Source organism: Hesperophylax consimilis, chromosome 12 (assembly GCF_061612785.1).
Source record: "Hesperophylax consimilis isolate HC1 chromosome 12, BYU_Hcon_1.0, whole genome shotgun sequence".
Taxonomy (NCBI): domain Eukaryota; kingdom Metazoa; phylum Arthropoda; class Insecta; order Trichoptera; family Limnephilidae; genus Hesperophylax; species Hesperophylax consimilis.
Genome location: NC_142847.1, coordinates 13,737,708 through 13,756,387, shown reverse-complemented (window position 1 = coordinate 13,756,387; position 18,680 = coordinate 13,737,708). Strand labels below are relative to the sequence as shown.

Sequence of the window (18,680 nt, the reverse complement as noted above, 5' to 3'; positions counted from 1 at the left end):
AAATAAATTCCACTACCTTTATGATCATAATCCACTTAAATTTATATTTCTGTAAAGTTCATATGTGCGAATAACATAAATAAATATCAAAATGTATTTTATACAAATCATAAGATTTGAAGTGCAGATCTACGAGTATATAATAAGCATAACACGCATATAAAAAGGGTACGAACTTGATTATCATTCTGAAAACCGAAATCTGACCGTCCGACTGCTAGTCGAAAATCATATCACTTAATTTTAAATATGCACATATTTTGGAATGTCAGTGTTTAAAATCATACACTGTTTCTGATTCCATAACATGGAACGAAAGAACAAAAGTCTAGTAAATTTTTTTAACACTTAAATCTATTTTTATAGCTTCATAGTTATCATGATTAATTTTTGGGTTAATTATATTTACGCGTAATTATTTAAGAAATTGAGATTCAGAAATACCCCATTAATATTAACAGAGGCGACAAGGCTACTGGCTAAGCTTATAGTTCTTGGTGTCCGGCACTTGACACACATCAAGCACATTTATTTAAATTATTTTAATTAAATACTTACCCTAAGAGGATTGGCGAGCATATCACGATATGACATCGAAATACATTTTATTTATTTAAATAAAACAATAATAATAAAATGCATAAACACACACTTAACCACACACTCTGCCCTCATGATGGACAATATAACGCTGTCCGAAAATTGTGATGAAGTCCGAAAAATCGTAGAAAATTAATTCAAAAGCCGCCAGAGAAGTTGCAAACATAAATTAAAAAGTATTTTATAAAGCAATATATTGCGCAAGCCATTCATAAAATTATTTTTTATACAATTCATTAGTACGTAAGAGTTCAAATCGCCTTAATGCATGATTTATTTATTTTTCTGGAAAAAAGAATATTTTGTAGATATTTACATGCGTATGCAAGGAAATATAAAGAATTTTTTTTAAAATAATTTTTTAATGATATTTGATTGAAAAAACAATTGTTGCAGATTTAAAACACCATGTATTTAAAAGAAATTAATATGAACAATTTACCTATGAAAAAAAAATAAAAAACCCAAAACAATTTCTCAAAACTAATAAGTGTACCGGAAAAATACGAGTTATTACATATAAGTATTGTATTATTGTATCTACTTACCTAAGAAAATCAAAATAATAATAGCAAAACAAAACTGTAATTCTAACCTCCAACCAATTTTCGAGAATCTTCACTTTGTTAAGAAAAAGTGACATTTGACATTCGCGAAAGAAAAAAAAGGTGATGCCCACTCTATAAAATATATTACAACGAACTTAATAATTCTAAAACGGCATGCATTAAGTATACACCAAAGAGTTAAAGGTGGTTTGAACGGTATGTTGGTGTTTTGCAACAGTATGCATTTAAGGGTTAAAAAAATCATCAATTTGTGTATGAATAACACCGGTGTACCATCAACAGTTGACAAATTAATAACGATAATTCTTTTGGTTGCGATAATTCTTTTCTTAAATAATTTCTGAAAATAGTGTCGTTGACTTGAAAAAACCAAACATAATAAGTGAGCTAATTTCACGATGTCATAATTCGCAAAATTTCCTGGTGTTCTGCGTTTTAAGATGACACGAATTTTTTCATAATAAATAATATCAAAGATGGGTTCGTAATGATACAACTATAAGTCTTTAACTTTAAGCAACAGTTGTAAATATGTATGTCATTAAGTTACTAGTTTTAAGTGTGTTGTTATTCTTAATCGTAGTAAGTCACTACTCGTAAATGTAAGACAAATATGTAAGTGAGTATTTTTAAGTAAGTAGTTATGAGCCTTAGTCGAAAGTCACTAGAATTTAGTCTTAAGCTGGGTCCAGACGGATGGATCGGAGCGTACCTCTATCCGTATCGAGACGCCGTACCACCGTACCGTACCGAACGGACGTCCAAACTAGCGTTCTTGATCGCGACGCTGGTACGAAACGGAGGTACGGTACGGAGAAAAGAACATGTCTGGACCCAGCTTTAGACATAAGTCACTAGTTTAAGCGTCAGTCGCAAGCATAGAGCTACAATTAGAGGCGCTACTGCGTACTAATAATTCGTCGAAACTTGTTCCACTATTAGAACACGATAAGCGGTGAGCGTAGACCGAATTTGGTAGTTTTAGTAAGAGCGTTGGGAGAGTTGGAGGTCAGTTGGAGGTAAAAAAAACTGAACCTAATTTTTCGCTTCATGTCTCATCTAAATATAATACATCAATGGTCGTAAGTTGCTAGTTGTAGGTCACTAGTTATTATTAAAAAAAGTATTATTGAAGTGAAACTTCTTTAGGCGCGTAATGGATTTTCGGGGACGGAGTAAAACCGAGTCAGGATCGACACGAAAATGCGGGTACCCCCACCACCGCTCACCGTTCACTGTCCCTCTCTCACCATATGCGCTTGTTGAGGTGGGGGAGCCGCTCACGAACGTTCTCTCTCTTCTCTTCTTTCCTCTCTCTCAGACACCAGCGAACTGCGCCACGCCAAGCATCAGCTGCTTGGTTAGTATACTGCGTCGTGAGTGTAATACGAGTGAAATACGTAATTGATTGTGGTTCATACGGTTTGGTACAGAATTTCAGTGTTAAAAATGAGTAGTGACGAGATAGAGGTGATGAACACATCATTGTCATTGTAATTTCTTTGTAATTTTTAATTGTAATATTGTTATTTATGTAATATTGTATACTTGTGAATAAATTGAAAATTTTTGGAACTATACATTAATCGAACGTCATTCATCTATAAGAAAATATTAGAAAAAGCAAATCCATGCTTCGTCGTTGAATTATTTAACCTCTAATTTTCAAACTAACCTAAGAGAGAAAATAGAGATGATGAAATGAAAATAGAGAGAGAGGAATACTAGAAGTTTCACTTCTGTCTTGCGTAGGCTTGACACACCCACTTTTTATTATTACATACCTATATAATTCGGTGAATACAGATAATTAATTTGGTGCTTATTTTTAAGACATGTTATTTATAGAAAAGTTAGATAAATCCATTAGGATTTATGGTCCTTGTGGAAAAAGTTTCAGGAGTGTGCAGTTTACCACGCGAGTAAATAGCGAACAAAATAGCAAAATACGAAACTTTATCGATTCGTTCTAACTGTTCGTGTTAAGTACTTTAAGATGGGTTTTGTCATCAGTTCTTTACAGTTTCTCTTTTTAAGGTTTTCCGTAATAAGTATCAAAAGAAGTAATCAAAAAACGTTATTATTTTTCGACTGTAAAGCAGAAATATTCGTTTATGAACTGAGTGATCAACTTTTAGACTTTAAGCTGAGTGTGAATTTTGCAGATTGGCTTGTTGATTCATGATAATATTGCTGTAATAATTTCCAACAGCGTAACAAAACTGTTTTGGTACGTAATACAATAATTGAGCGTTCAAGGTTTGTGGATCAAGGGCTTATTAAAGGAACGTGGCGTAACATTAATTTATCAAACTCAAATCATGCTATGACGCATTTGAAATAAATCTTCATATTTAATTTGACGATCTACCCCTACTGTGAATTTCCAACAAAAGTATTAAAATAGACAATATTCTTAATTTTGAAAAGAAATAATAAAAATGTTAGCAGTAAACTATGTTTAAGTTTGTGTTTTAGAGCACATTCACCATGGAGCTTATTTTAGAAGATTAATAATATTTAAAAAAATCAACCTTAGTAACACGTCTGTTTTTAGTAAAAGATATACATAATTTTTTGTTTTTGTTTTACTGACGTTAGAATCTTCCTCTTCAGGGATAGGAGTCAACGAGGCTAACACCAAGGCCAAATTTTAATTGGATAGTACCGACATTTATTTCGTATATTAACTGCTGTAATTTTTTATTTATTAAATGTAAAGTTATCGAATTTCATAAAAAAGTGTTTGCATGTGCATGAGTGCTACGAATCTATTTGCCGAGTATCAGCTCGATCGGATGTCGGGAAGTGGGTTAGTTTCCACTTCCAAGATTCCACCTCATTCATTCAATCAATCAAGAAAACAAAATCGAAATTCAAGTAAATGTATTTAAAAAACAAAACCTATTATAATTGTTTGTTGGTGAAAATATTCAATAGTTTGTGAATCTCGAAGAAATTGATTTGAATTTGAATATTTTTTTATTTATTTATTTCATTTAAACGCTCATAGGGCTTTTACATACAATGCAATTATGTTTTTTAAATACAATAACAGTAAAGAGTTTACATAATATATAAGAATATACAGATTACATAAAATATAAGATTTAACAATGCATAGGTTAACAAAATATAGGTAACATGAAACAAGAGTTTACGAAACTTAGGTAACATGAAATTTAAGTAAATGAAATAAAAATATATGATCTGCCAATATCCTCCAAATCAATTGAATAAAAAAGGATGAAATTGTTGTTCACATTAGCCTATAAACTATGTAACTCTAATTAACAATATCTATTACGCAAGATTAGGATAAGAATCGACAAAAAGTCTAATAGAAAAACATTTAGTTAAGTATTTTAATATTAAACCAAGTATCACAAAATTAAGTATCACAATATTAAACCAAGCATTATAATATTAAACTAAGTATTACAATATTAAGTTAAGTATTATAATATTAAACAAAGTACTATAATATTAAGTTAAGTACTATAATATTAAACTAAGTATTATAATATTTATTTATTTAAACGTATTTTGTAGAGTAGTAGAAATAGTTCGCACATACTCCGTTTAATGTTTGCCAAGTTCATATTTGACATACAGATTTAATAATAATGTGTTTATAGGCTGATAGACATTCAGTACGGTTAGTGTTTACGCAATATTTATTCCCTGCACTGTGTAGTCGGTTCATTACTGAATTTATTTCTGCTTTGGTACCTGCAATGTTACAATGATGAGTATATGAGAATATGAAATGAATGAGTTATTAATTGAATAAGAATTGAACATTGTAAAGCGGTAATTGGGGTATTTCATCGTATTAAACCTTTTTTCTTATTTCTAGGTGTGGTATGCCGCAGTTACCCAATGTTTCTTCTCGCTTTCCGTTTGTTTCGGCAATGTCGTTATGTACTCTTCCTACAACAACTTCAGGCACAATGTTTATCGGTAAGTCGAGGTCATCTTCAACAAGTAATCCCCCCGATCAAATAATATTTTTGTACTTTAATACGATATAACATTTTCGGGTACAATAGAATTTCGGGTAAATACCTTGAAACCAGGAAGGTATAACATGGGGTGTAGCACAGTGAAATCGATAACTTTACAATATCGGATCGATAAGCGTAACTACCGATGATTTTATAACAATTTTCCGAGCACGGTCGCGCTGTTGATAGCCAGACCGATACTGATTATGCAATAAATTAGAACATACTACATACGCTGACAACACTAGAGGTATTTTCTATGAACTGACAATCCTAGACGTTAGACGGCTACGTAAAAGTTAAAAAAATACTTAAATTGACAATATCGAATCTAAATAATAAGTATAGTATACATTGGCAGTCCACATGTTCTTTTTGATACCAAAAAGGAAGATAATAGGCCTTTAGCCATAACTAACAACTTTTGTTTCTCCAGGCTGGAACTGAATATATGATCGCGTCTTAGATGAATCAGTTAAGACTATAGATCGAGTATATGATTTCCTTCAATTCTAAGAGCTTTGTTAGTTTAGCTCTATTCATTAATAAACTATTTATTTTGCATAACGAACGAAATTATCCAAAAAATGTGCATATCGACAGCTTATCCTAAGTTACCTTGGAAGTCGCGTTAAAAGCAACGGTCTTCATCTACCGACTGTCGGAATCATATTTAACTGACCGTTCTTGCAAATATCGCTAACTGACCATAGACAACGGATTCCATCAATATTGTATTGATATAAAGCTTTATCGATCGTCTGTGCTAGACCTCCATGTAGACTGAACCATGAATCTGTGATATCGCCAGCATCGTTCACCGATACCTACTACTGCCAATCTCGCCTTCGTGCCTTTGATTCTACATACACATTATTTATTTTTAAACTTTTTATATTTTTCCATTATTTTTATGCACTTAAATAAAATAATAGCGTTAGTACATATATTTGTAAGTTTACAAATAATTCTCCTGTCTGGAACAAGACAGAATACAAGCTGTTGAAAGAATACAAAAGAAATTATTACGTTTTATATATTTTAAAATAGGTATTCCAGCAATTATGCAGAACTACAACACTCAAATTATATGAAATTCTCAAATTTTCAGACAGAAGAATTTTCACTGACTTGGTATTTCTATATAAAATTCTAAATGATTTAGTTGATAGTCCGGTATTGCTGGAATTGATAAGCTTTCAGATTCCATAACGTAATACTAGAAGTCAGGATTTATTTCAGTGCAAAAAATCTGGGACTAACTACCATATGTATTCCTATTTGCCCAGAAAACTAATGGAGGGAAACAATTCTACCAAGTCAGTGGACATCTTCAATTTATCTTTAAATAAATATAAAATGTTGTCAATAAAGCAATTCAGTTATGTACAAAAAATAATGTATATTTCTTAATATTCTCATGTAAAAGCCCCAAAAAGGGCGTTAATAAATAAAAAAAAATATCTAAATAATTGTGCTTCCATAATTTTAATTATTTTACGAAGGTAATGGTTGATATTTAATTAGTCATTTGAATTTGTCTCATAATTCGTGCAGTTTGGTCAAAGCCTATAACTTCCTTCGTTTCTATAGAAGCTAAAATGAAGGTACCTACTAATGTTCATTTTTTTCATTTTGTCATTCCAGTGACGCCATGATAGTGACATATCTAGATACCCTCACGAGTCTCATCGCTGGTTTCACCATCTTCGGTATCCTCGGAAACTTGGCTCTGGAGACAGGGGTGCCCGTGGAAGACGTTGTCCAGGGCGGCACTGAGTTAGCCTTTATCTCCTACCCTGATGCTATCAGCAAGTTCGAGTCTGTGCCTCAGGTAGGTCATTTATTTACACTCAAATGATGTAGAAAGGTGGAATTTTTTTATGCGATACCTTTACTTGCGAGAGATTGGGTATCACCCTCTGTTCTTCCCTTCGGATTTTCTTGCTGTAATGTTAGAACTAGAACTAGACGTTAGGAGAAAAGTTGCAATGGTGTTAGTAGCACTTGGGCTGCTCAATGAACAGATTTGCCGTTAGCGGTGCAAGGGAGCACTAGCTATTTATTTTTACAAGAAGCAGGACCAACCTACCAATGGTCATAACTTTGGGGAGGATGTCACTATTAAACCAGCATTTTTAGGAGGTAGACATTTTTCTGTTTAACCTCAGTGACAATGAACAAAAAAAAATGCTTTGGCCCGACTAATAATAAATGTAATGTTGTTGTTATTACTTAATTGTAAATTTTGTGAAATGTAATTGGATTTGTTTAGAGGGTTCTAAGGTTTTAGCAATAGCGAACTCATTCTTTCTACCATAACTTACTGCCTATAACTGTGATGATGTAACTTATGTTGTAATTAGTAATGCCTATTGTCGTGTTAAGTAGCAACATTCAATACCAGCTGATAGGAGCCTTATGTAATTCAATTATCATTCCCTCTGCTCGGCGCTTTTAAACATGTGTTATTCAATTTAATATAAAAAAACTGTAACTATCCGGATTAGGTACAGGAAAGGCTAGAACGGCAGGAACGGAAATTATCGACGAAACTAGAATGATTGACAAGGCCGACTACGATACTGATTTTGATTTATCACGTGATCAAGTCAGTACCATCGAGCAAGACCAATTTGCAAATGGTGGCGATTGTTGTTGATACTCTTCGTTTCTTTTGAGTTGTGTGTTTTACGGCAAGCATATAAAATAAACAGAGTGATCAGACTATTTAAATAATGAAGTTTACGGTTAAAAGTAGGACGGTAATTTATTTGTTTACGCCCAATTAGGGCTTTTACATATGATACAATTAAAATACATTTGATATAATCAAAGAGTAAAAAAGATATAACAATAAAATATGTACCAAATATAGAAATATTAACTTAAAGCAACAAACCGAGTAAACTATAGGATGCACATTTCTATAAATTTGGATACATTGAAAATTTATAAACATTACAAAGCTATCAAGATAGACATACAGATTTGATAAAAATATTTTTATAGGCTGATAGACATTCAGTACCGTTGGTGTTCATGTGATATTTATTCCTTGCACTGTGCAGTCGGTTCATTACTGAATTTATTTCTGCTTTGGTACCTGCAATGTTACAATGGTAAGGTACCTTCTGACGAACCGTTCTACTAGGCACATGAAAGTCAATCAGCCTAAGGAGTTCAGGGGAGTCAAACATGTTATTAACAATTTTATAAAGAAAAAAGAGATCAGAACATATTCTTCTATCTTTTAATGTGGCAAGGCCCATGACTTTCAACATTGAGGTGAAGTTAATGTTTTCTATAGGAAGAAAATATATTAAAATAAATTTAAAAAAATATAATTAATTAAAATATATTTTAATTAAATTTAAAAAATATAATTAATTAAAATATATTTTAATTAAAATTTAAAAATATAATTAATAAAAATATATTTTAATTAAATTTAAAAAAATATAATTAATTAAAATATATTTTAATAAAATTTTGAAAATATAATTAATTAAAATATATTTTAATTAAATTTTAAAAATATAATTAATTAAAATATATTTTAATTAAATTTTAAAAATATAATTAATTAAAATATATTTTAATTAAATTTTAAAAATATAATTAATTAAAATATATTTTAATTAATTATATTTTTCTAATGGTGGAGTTATAGTAAATTTCATGAGATTACTAATTATTGTTATAATTTTTCATCTTCCAGGTGTTTTCTTTCCTCTTCTTCTTTATGTTGTACGTCCTCGGCGTGGGATCGAACGTAGCTATGGCCTCCTGTGTAATCACCGTGTTCCGTGACAAGTATCCTAAACTGAAGGGGTGGGTGGCTGCGACGATGGTGGCTGTCTTCGGATTCAGCGTAGGAATAGTGTATATTACTCCGGTAAGACATATTTTTTTGTTATTTACTATGCTGCTTTCAGAAAACTAATCTTCTCTTTTTATTTTATTGTTTATAACAAGTGAAACAATTAACCATTCATTTATTGTATCACCACCAATCCCCATATACCTCAACCACCGTCAGACCATATGAATTTCTTAACTTCTTTGCAGGTTAAAGTTGTGCAATGTGAACAATATTGTAATCAAAACACATAGTTTAGAAAATAAACGCTTTCTCTATGATAGGACAAATTTGCTAGCAAAAATATGAATAATTATTTAGCAATCAGTAAATTTTTCCTCAGTTTTAATTCTATATGTAACTAAGAAGATTAGTTTGGATTACTTTTTAATACATGTGTGGATATAATGCGGCTTAAACATAACTAGGGACACTGAAAACAATGTTTAAATATATTATAGTTGTAAAAAATTGCTGTGAAAAGATTTCAATAATTCAATATTGGTAAATCGAGGAGATGCAGTATGCAATTGTGTCAGTGTTGTAGTTCACTATTGTTCACTCTGATTAGTTTTGCAAGTTCTTTTATGTACCAAGTAAATATTCAGCTGACGTATTATCGCACTGCTGCCCCCTCCATACCATGCCTACTTATTATAAATTGAAAAATGAAAAACAATCACATACAAAAAAAGACAGAGAAGTAGGTACTTGTTCAACTAGTGATGGGTCATAACATTGGAAATGAACTGTAGCTCTGTAAGTTCACGGTGACTCGGTTCCAGCAGATTACTCCATACATTGTCTGGTTCACAATTTGTTGTTCGAAGAGTTATAATAATCAATTAACTTCAATGGTTTCGGCATTATATTCTTAAATAATAATAATAATACTAATTATATTATCTCATACGAATTAGGCTTGTCAATTAGTCTGTCCTAAAACGTGAAATTTTTGTTGTTAGACAGTTAAAGTTTTCATTTTCTGTATTTATAAAATAGTAAATAAAATAATCAAACGTACAATTTGATTTTCATTGAAATGGGAATGGAGTTGATTCTACCTTTGATTTCTGACAACGCCTCAGGGTGGACTACACTAAGTGGCCTAAATCCTACGAATTTTGGGACAAACATTTATTTTGAATTCAGAAATTCAGAATATTCGATTTCCCAAATAGAAATAAAAGTCCTAAGGTCAAAGCGCTATACAATCAGTGGCTCTACTACGCACTAATATTACATCGAAACGTGTTCCATTATTAGAACGCGATAAGCGGTGCGCGTACACTGGGTTCGGTAGTTTTAGTTGGAGCATTGGAAACGTTGGAAGTTAGGTGGAGGTAAAAAAGTAAAACCTGTTTTTTCGGTTTATGTCTCATCTAAATATAATGCATCAATGCATCAGGTATATAATTTTATTCCAGAGGGTTGAGGTAGGTACTTTTGACCTTATTTTTTCAACATTATGAAATCATCTATCGATCGAACTATTTTTTTTTTTTAAAGAAAGACAAATATTTCCGGGTTTTCCTACTACCACTACAGTAAGCTGAAAATGTTGCTTGTGTTGTGATGGAGGACTTAGCCAGCCGAGGAATTGAACACACTACGCCCAAGTGGGACCCAAGCGCGATGTCAACTCGGCCACCGACCGGTCATTGTTACCTGTTAACTATTATCTTCATTTTTTTATTATTGTACATTTGATACAGAAAAACTTATAACTAATATTTTAGACCAAATAATAGACATAATATGATATTGGATATGTGCACAAGACTTGTAATCAAATGTAAAGTACAACGTACGTCGAGGCGTGAATACATTATGGCCTGGTCAACATTAGTTTCTAACTAGGCAGTGCCTGTTCTATGAAATTAATCATGGCATTAACCATCTCGCCGTTTCCCCGCAGGGGTAGGCAAAACATATTTTCAACATCTTCTACATAATTTTTCTGTTATTCAGACCCGTCACAAGTATTTCATTCACTTGATCATGACATGTCTTCCTCAGGCGCCCCAGACATCTTTTACCATTCACTTCCGCAGCATACTATATTATTCTACTTATACTCCTTTCTGCGTTCACCCGCTTCACACGTCCAAATCATCTAAGAACCAGTTTACTTTCATCCTTTCTCCGCCAGTTCCACGCTTAACATATTTAATATTAAAGGTAAATTTTCTGTCAAACATGAAAAGGAAAACAGGATATTTTACCTTTTGGCCCTGACAAAGTCTTACGATGGTTTTCTTACCAGTGGAAAACAGTACCACCTCATAATTAATATTAAATGATAACCACAACAGGATTACACCTAAACTACCCCAGGCACTCCTATCGGTAGCATTTCCTGAACGGAAAAGGCTCGCCATCCTGTTCATGTACGCACATTATCGCGAATGATCATTGTACTAAAAATGCCATTAGATTTACAGATTTAACGGCTTATTACGAGACATCCATTGCCAGGGTTTATGTGGGGGTAATAAAATCTTTCCATGTTGTGGATACTGAACACATCTCGTATTTACTTCAGCAAAAAAATGGATTATACCATTTGTTAACATTTTTTTGTGTAGGGTTTTTTTTACTGATTATTTAATTATCTATTCATTTTCGGGAAATCGACAGTTTATGTTTAATCAGTTTGTACATAAGAATTATGTAGTAAAATAAAACCAATTATGGATTTCCTCCTTGTGACTTTACCTCTACTGAGACAGCATCATATGGAATAAGTCAATTAAATTTGTGAGAAAGGAATATGAATTAAAAAATTTATACAAAACAAAAGATTATATAAAACGAAAAATTTACAAAACATTACATTTATAGCCATGGAGAGAGGTGGTAGATATAAATCAAATCATAATAGAGATATAAACAATGAGACGTAAACATTATTCACAAACCATCAGAGAAATATTCTTTTATGGACCTCTTGTATTTGGCAAGTTCGCAACTGAAAATATCAACCTTGGATAATACGTTATTGTAATTATTGCATAGTCTGTTCAGACAAGAATTCTGTTTAGAGCTCGTTTTGCTTTGATCAACCTTGAACAGGACACAAGAGCGTGTTGAACGCGTAGGTACATTGAATGGAATCTTGTTTAGCAACTCTGGGCATTGAATATTAATGTTAACTACTTTATACAGGAATAGTGCATCCTTATGATGCCTCCGTACACTCAGTGAATCAATTTTAAAGTATGAAGCCGCATATTGTAACAAAAATATTTTAGGAATTTGTTTTGAATTGCTTCGATTTTGTTTATGTGGATTTTGTAAAATGGAAACCAAACAACTGATGCAATATCACAAATTATTATTTATAACTACACCTTTGTTATTCTTATTATTAAACCCCCTCAATAGGTACGTAGGTTGTTATTTATACCTACAAATCGTTAGTATTATTATTATTAAGCGCCCTCAATAGGTACGCAAGTAGTTAAAAAATAAATATTTTTTAGTCCGTTGGAATATACACATAATTTTTGTCTTTTTACATCACTGTCCATTCTCTTTTGTTATAAAACAAGTAGGATATAGTAAAAATCGTTAATAAATATTATACCTGTTCATTTAATAAGGTTCTGCAAGCATTATTTTTAAGACCATATTCCATAAAAACAATATCAGAACAGTTCTTCCCTACGGCAAAACAGGCTTAGCTTTAACCTTTCAAAATGCCTTTTTAAAATTACTTTTTGTATATCTTTGGTGTCGGAAGGAAATCACATGGGCGAAAACTTTACGTACCAAAACTACATACGGGTGAAATGACTCATGCAAACTTTAAAGATTTAGGGAAAAAAAAAATAGAATGGAAATATGTTAGAATTGAAAAAAAATATTTTAACGTTATGTCCTGGATTAATGGTTTTTTACACTTCACTTATTCCATACCGATTATTGATACAAATAAATTACACTAGCTTTAATCCCCGGCGTTGCCTAGGTTTTACAAAGAGTTTATCGAAATCAGATTTAGACGGTAATTTTACACTTATTTTGAACGTCAAGTGTGCGAAATTTCATCAAGAAGTATCAACATTCTGGTTTAAGTGGTGGAAAATTTGGATGGGGGTAGTTTTTAAAAATCTCATGTAAACGGTGACTTTTCTCTTATATTGAAGTTCAAGTGTAAAAAATTTTACCAATATGAAAAATATGTAGATTTTTATAATAAATAAACGAGGCAAAAGACACTCTTCCTTACACAAATAGAAAATAGATTGGGAGCATCCACAGTAAGAAAAAAATAAGAAAAATAGTAAATAAGAAAAAAATTAATCGTTTTAATAAATATTATCACGCAGTTATCGACTATACACTACGCTACAGGTCTTTTTAAAATAATATGGAAGCATTAGATAATCTAGTACAAAACTTCCTTACAACCTCACCGTAAAAAGTGTTTCTGAAAATATAGAATATTTATTAGGCAGATACATTATTTTATTGGTGTCTTTCTTGTTCCTGCGAAAAAATTCTGTTCTTATGTTCTATTCTAGTATATTTAGGAGCGTTGGCCCTATGTTATCATAGTAATTCTAGACATAGCACTAAAGTATACAGAAATTGCTAAAATGTATGTAAAACTTGCCTTTGAAAGATAAAAATAAAAAACCTAGGTTTTATCGTCCAAACCGCTGCAACGTTTTACATTATTCATTTTGGGAGCGACAAAATTTATGAGCAAAAATCTTGCCAGACAAAAAACTGTAAATCATCTTTGTAACATTTATAAGCTTACACAAAAACAATGATTTATTATTTAAATCAATGTCTTGCGTACGAAATATGATTCTTCTAACATGACCAAAACAAGAATAAGTTTCATAAATTAATAATAAATAAAAAAGATTTCTTAAAGTTGTTATTTTCAAAAGATGTTTCAAAAAGTTTAAAAAAAATTTATTACGCGAAGAATAACTGGGTTTAACATGACTTGCTAAAAAGAAAACTGAGAAATTAGTTTCTACAAAATCAAAAAAGTAACACCTTTCAAATACAGAATTAAAATAATCGTATTGTCGGATAAATTTTAAGCTCAGATAAATTATTTTAAAGAAACCTTAGTAGTGGTGTAGTGAAAGGATATTTTTTTTGTTTTTGTTTTTAATCATTAATATATAATAATTTTTAGTTTTTCAATCATTTAATATTAACCACTCTTAAACGAAAGATGTGAAACAGAAAAGAAAGAGTCAAAGAATTAGAGAAAAGAATTAAGTGGCAACTGGGACTTCTGTCTTTACAGTTTCACGTCTTTAGTTTAATATTATCTTCAATGATTAAATATTACGATTTGAGGTTTTACTCTAAATGTTATTACACTATAAAAAATATACTTGTAAGCACTGTACGTACCCAGCATCTTTGTGACTTTTGAGGGGTAAGTAAGGACTGTATTTGAAACTATCTGTGCGCTCAAATACATTCAAACGTGTAAAAATGAGTAGCCTGTCATAATGTTACCCTTTCGTTTGTCCGGATTTGAAAAGATTCTCTTTCAAATAATTTTCCACCTTATGAAACTGTGAAATAGTCGACCAAGTTCGTACGCCTAAAAAAATTATATTATTTACTTATAAAGTATGTAGTTGTATAAAATAAACAAAAATCATAAACCAGAAGATATAATATCCGTCCCAGCCTTCGCGTCTGGCTATGCTAGGGGGTAGTAAGTAGGGAGTAGGTAGTTTCTGCAGCAGAGGGTGTAAGGGTAAGGGGAAATAAGAGGGTAGATTTTATGAACTTGTAATGAACTGTCGGAGGAATGCACTGTGAGATTATAAGACCCCTCCAACAATCCAACCCGTCTGCGTAGTTAATTTTTAAAATATAAAAAATGAAACTTTTAAACTTTTCAGTTGAGTTATGATTCTCTAGATTTATTTTTTGATTTAGTTTTTGAGCTTTGTAATGGATGTGAAAACCTTTTCGTTATTACTTAGACACTTAAAAATGAATGTAAAAATGGAGTAAAAATTTGAAATGGTAAATAAGGTTCCATGATAACTCAACACAATGACAATTCAACACACCTTTAAAAAGTGATATAAAGTCATTAGAAACGATGAAAATTTTTTTTAAACCTAACCAAACTTAACCTAACCTAACCTACATAACCCAGTTAATAATTTTTTTGTTTCATCACTTTCCATGACTTTATATAACTTTTGAAAGATGTGATGAATTATCGGTTCCATGATAAATCAACACAATGACAATTCAACACACTTTTAAAAAGTGATATAAATTTATTAGAAACGATGAATTTTTTCTTTTAAACCTAACCTAACCTAACCTAACCTACTTAACCCAGTTAATAAAGTTTTTGTTTTATCACTTTCCACGACTTTATTTAACTTTTTAAAGATGTGATGAATTATCATTGTGATGATTTATCCAGTCACCATACATTGTCGCAAGTTGCGATTAGTCCTTGAAAATGATATCAAATGTTTTTGATTCAATTTCCAGCATTAGCAAAGGTATTTTTATTTATTTTTTCATGACTTTTCACAAATACATGTTAAATTCTAAAGTTTTCTGAGAAATTATACATACTATTAGTATCATCCCGCCAGGAGATCCGAACCAAAAGTTGCCTAGAAATTGCATTAGATAGATATGACATGCTTCCACAGGATTTTAAAACACATGTTTTAAAATAATGTTATTTGTGAGTTATCATCAAGTAAAAAGAAATGCCGTCTGAATTATTGTATTGTGACACTTTTTGACGAAAAATAAAACCATATTTTGTTTAATGATTTATTCATGTAAATGCCAAATGACAACAATATCACTCGTTATAAAAAATAAAATAAAAACATTACGTCAGCAGTTCGTGGAAAATAAATAATGGTGGTCGAGCTTTTGTTTACTTAACATTGAGCCATTAAACAGAATATGTTTTTAATTTCTTTTTCCATTTCGGTATTATTAATCCTGCCATTGTCACATTTGAAGGCTTTAGAGTATTTTGATGATATTTAAACATAGGCTTATGGCGGAATGCAAAAGGTATGAATATTATAATGCCATCATAAATCATAATTTATTATGAAAATAATTGAATATACTGTATATTTTGTTTATCACTCATATCAATCACAATAGTTATACGTCAATGGAGGCACATGGTATTTATTTCTGCAAAAGGATTGTTTTCAGTTGAATTACAAATAATTTTTCAAACATCCATTTTAAATTTAAATTATAATTTATTTATTTTATTTTATGTGAAACCGTTAGTTCCTACTGCTCCCAACCGTCTGGAGCCGGTGAGACTATGGCGTCCCCAATCGGGGTGTTTTGTGAGGCTGATGGTAGATGGGAGGGGAAGGAGAAGAGAAAGAGGAATGTGGGGAATTACCTGGCCATTCACATCTAGTCACAAAACATGGCCAAAGCTATTTTAAGCAATTTTTCAATTATGGTCTTCCACCTTACACCAGGGCTATTCTAAGAGTATTTTATACTCCGGCACGTCCGCAAATAAACTATATATTATTTTAAATTAATCAAATAAAATTTACTTGCGCATGTTGGGATTTGAACCCGCAACCTCCAGCTTGACCACGGAGGCCGCCTATCGTAATAAATAGCCAATATTAACGAACTATAAACATTATCTACACGAAAACATATTTTTTATTTGAATAACTGACTGACCTACCTGGCTACGTCCGTTATAAAAGCAGTCTCTTTGTTTTGAAAGTATGAAAAAAACCAAAATGAAGTTTGTCTTATTTTGAGACAGTTTCAATTTTCAAGGCTCGTGGTTAAAAAAAATAAACAAAACAGACATGAATATGGATGCCGAATGGTTAAAGGGCGTAAGTAAAAATTAATTAAAAAAATTAGTTAAATATACAGTTTTTATCAGCCAAAAATTCTAATCAAAACTGAATGAATAAATAATTTTTGACAAAATTTTCGCTTACGCCCTTTTGCCTTTTCGGCGTCGATATCTGTTTGATATTTATGATTCTCGAGCTCACCGTTTGAGAGTTTATTCGATCCCATATAAATTTTGGGATAAAGATATTAAAAAGTGCCGATTAACATTTATTTTTAATTTGTTAACATTAATTATCAGTACTTAAGCCTCCGCAGAGCAGCAGGCTCATTATAAGTAGTCCCAGAGAGAGGACGTACGTACGTAATCGACGATCATGCCCTCCTTCCATATTCTTCTCTTCTCACACGTCTTGTATGAAACGAAAGTTAAATCCATTCTAACTAATCCAAGGAAACACAGGCGTAAGCGAAACTCGTAAAATAAGAACATATATGTCAATCAATAAGTTGTTCGGTCATCCAAGTCATTTAACTCATAAAATAAAATAAAATGACATAATTATTCAAATTTTATTCACATTTTTTTTAAATAGAGGATAATTAATCAGAAGGTACACTTTTTACGATGGTGAACAGAGAAAGAATACCAATTTTGAATATTACGAAATGATTTTTGATTTATGACGGGTTAAAACCGCCCTCTAACTGCAGGTGACTGTCGTAATTAAAGACTCATAAAGTCTAGGGGTAGGAGGGCTGAGGGCAGGGGACTGAGGGCAGGAGACTGGGGGCAGGGGACCAAAGGGAGGGTGGGTGGAATGCAAGTGTCTAGGCAAGGGGATGGTTTGGATGAATGCATAACGCAGTGTCAAAGGGCTGGTCAGGTCGAGCTGCTAAAGAGGGCATAAAAAGGTTTTGAGTTTTAGTTTCTTGTTTGATGAGTATTATTAATTAAACGAGAGAAGATTTAAATAAAAGAGAGCCTGTGTTTTTTGTGAGATGAGTTATTTGGGATTGTTTTTTAACTGCTTGATATCATGTTTTGCGTTTATTTTTATATGTTGTAAGAAAGGTTTTAGGTGGTACGCCTGCTTTTTGAATGTGTAAGAGCGAGATGACAGATCGATGTATAAAAGATGATGGATGCATCTGCTCGCTCTCTTTTCCCAACCGACAGCTAAGAAGATAGAAGTAGTCAATCCGTACTAAATTGTTAATAAACATTATATCCGAACACGCGTTCTATTATTGGGTACCACCAAGTCTGTACATAACATATGTAAATAAGTAATTTTATTATGAATATCGCGAGTTCCGACTGCTCCCGAAGCCAGCAGAATTATTGAGTAGAGTGTGTTATGAAGCTGAAAGAAGTATAGAGGGGATAGAGATGGAGAAGAGAAAGGTTGGGAAGTACCTGGCTAGTCGTATTTGATCAGTAAATACAGCTATAGCTATTTCAAGCAATTTTTCGTTTATAATGGTCGCCTTAGACTAACTTTCTCATTTCTTTCTCTTTTCATTTTGTTATTTTTATCCAGATAGATACCTATACCCACCCATCTCATAAACTTTATGCAAATGATTTTGAAAAAAACTGCCAATAAAGTAATGAATATTGTAAACAAGACTGAAATAGTGAACTAACGGTGTGACATACTGGAAAAGCTGACCTGACACATTTCAATGCATAATCTCATAAACAATGGATGAAAAACATGTCACAGATGTTGATGTTCGAAAGCCATGGTACGGTACGTAGGTACTGCAAACTAGGTTAATATTTTTTTTTCATAAGACTCCAATATCGGG

At 31.8% G+C, this 18,680-nt stretch overlaps 1 protein-coding gene across 1 annotated transcript in view; it reads left to right on the top strand.

The window, feature by feature from the left end:
- Positions 1–18,680, top strand: part of LOC149419181 (sodium-dependent nutrient amino acid transporter 1-like) — an 84,314-nt gene that overhangs the window by 43,176 nt on the left and 22,458 nt on the right. The window contains exons 6-8 of the mRNA XM_089637720.1: positions 5,029–5,132; positions 6,824–7,010; positions 8,898–9,074. Coding sequence (XP_089493846.1) covers positions 5,029–5,132; positions 6,824–7,010; positions 8,898–9,074 — 468 coding nt within the window. The remainder of the gene's footprint in view (positions 1–5,028; positions 5,133–6,823; positions 7,011–8,897; positions 9,075–18,680) is intronic.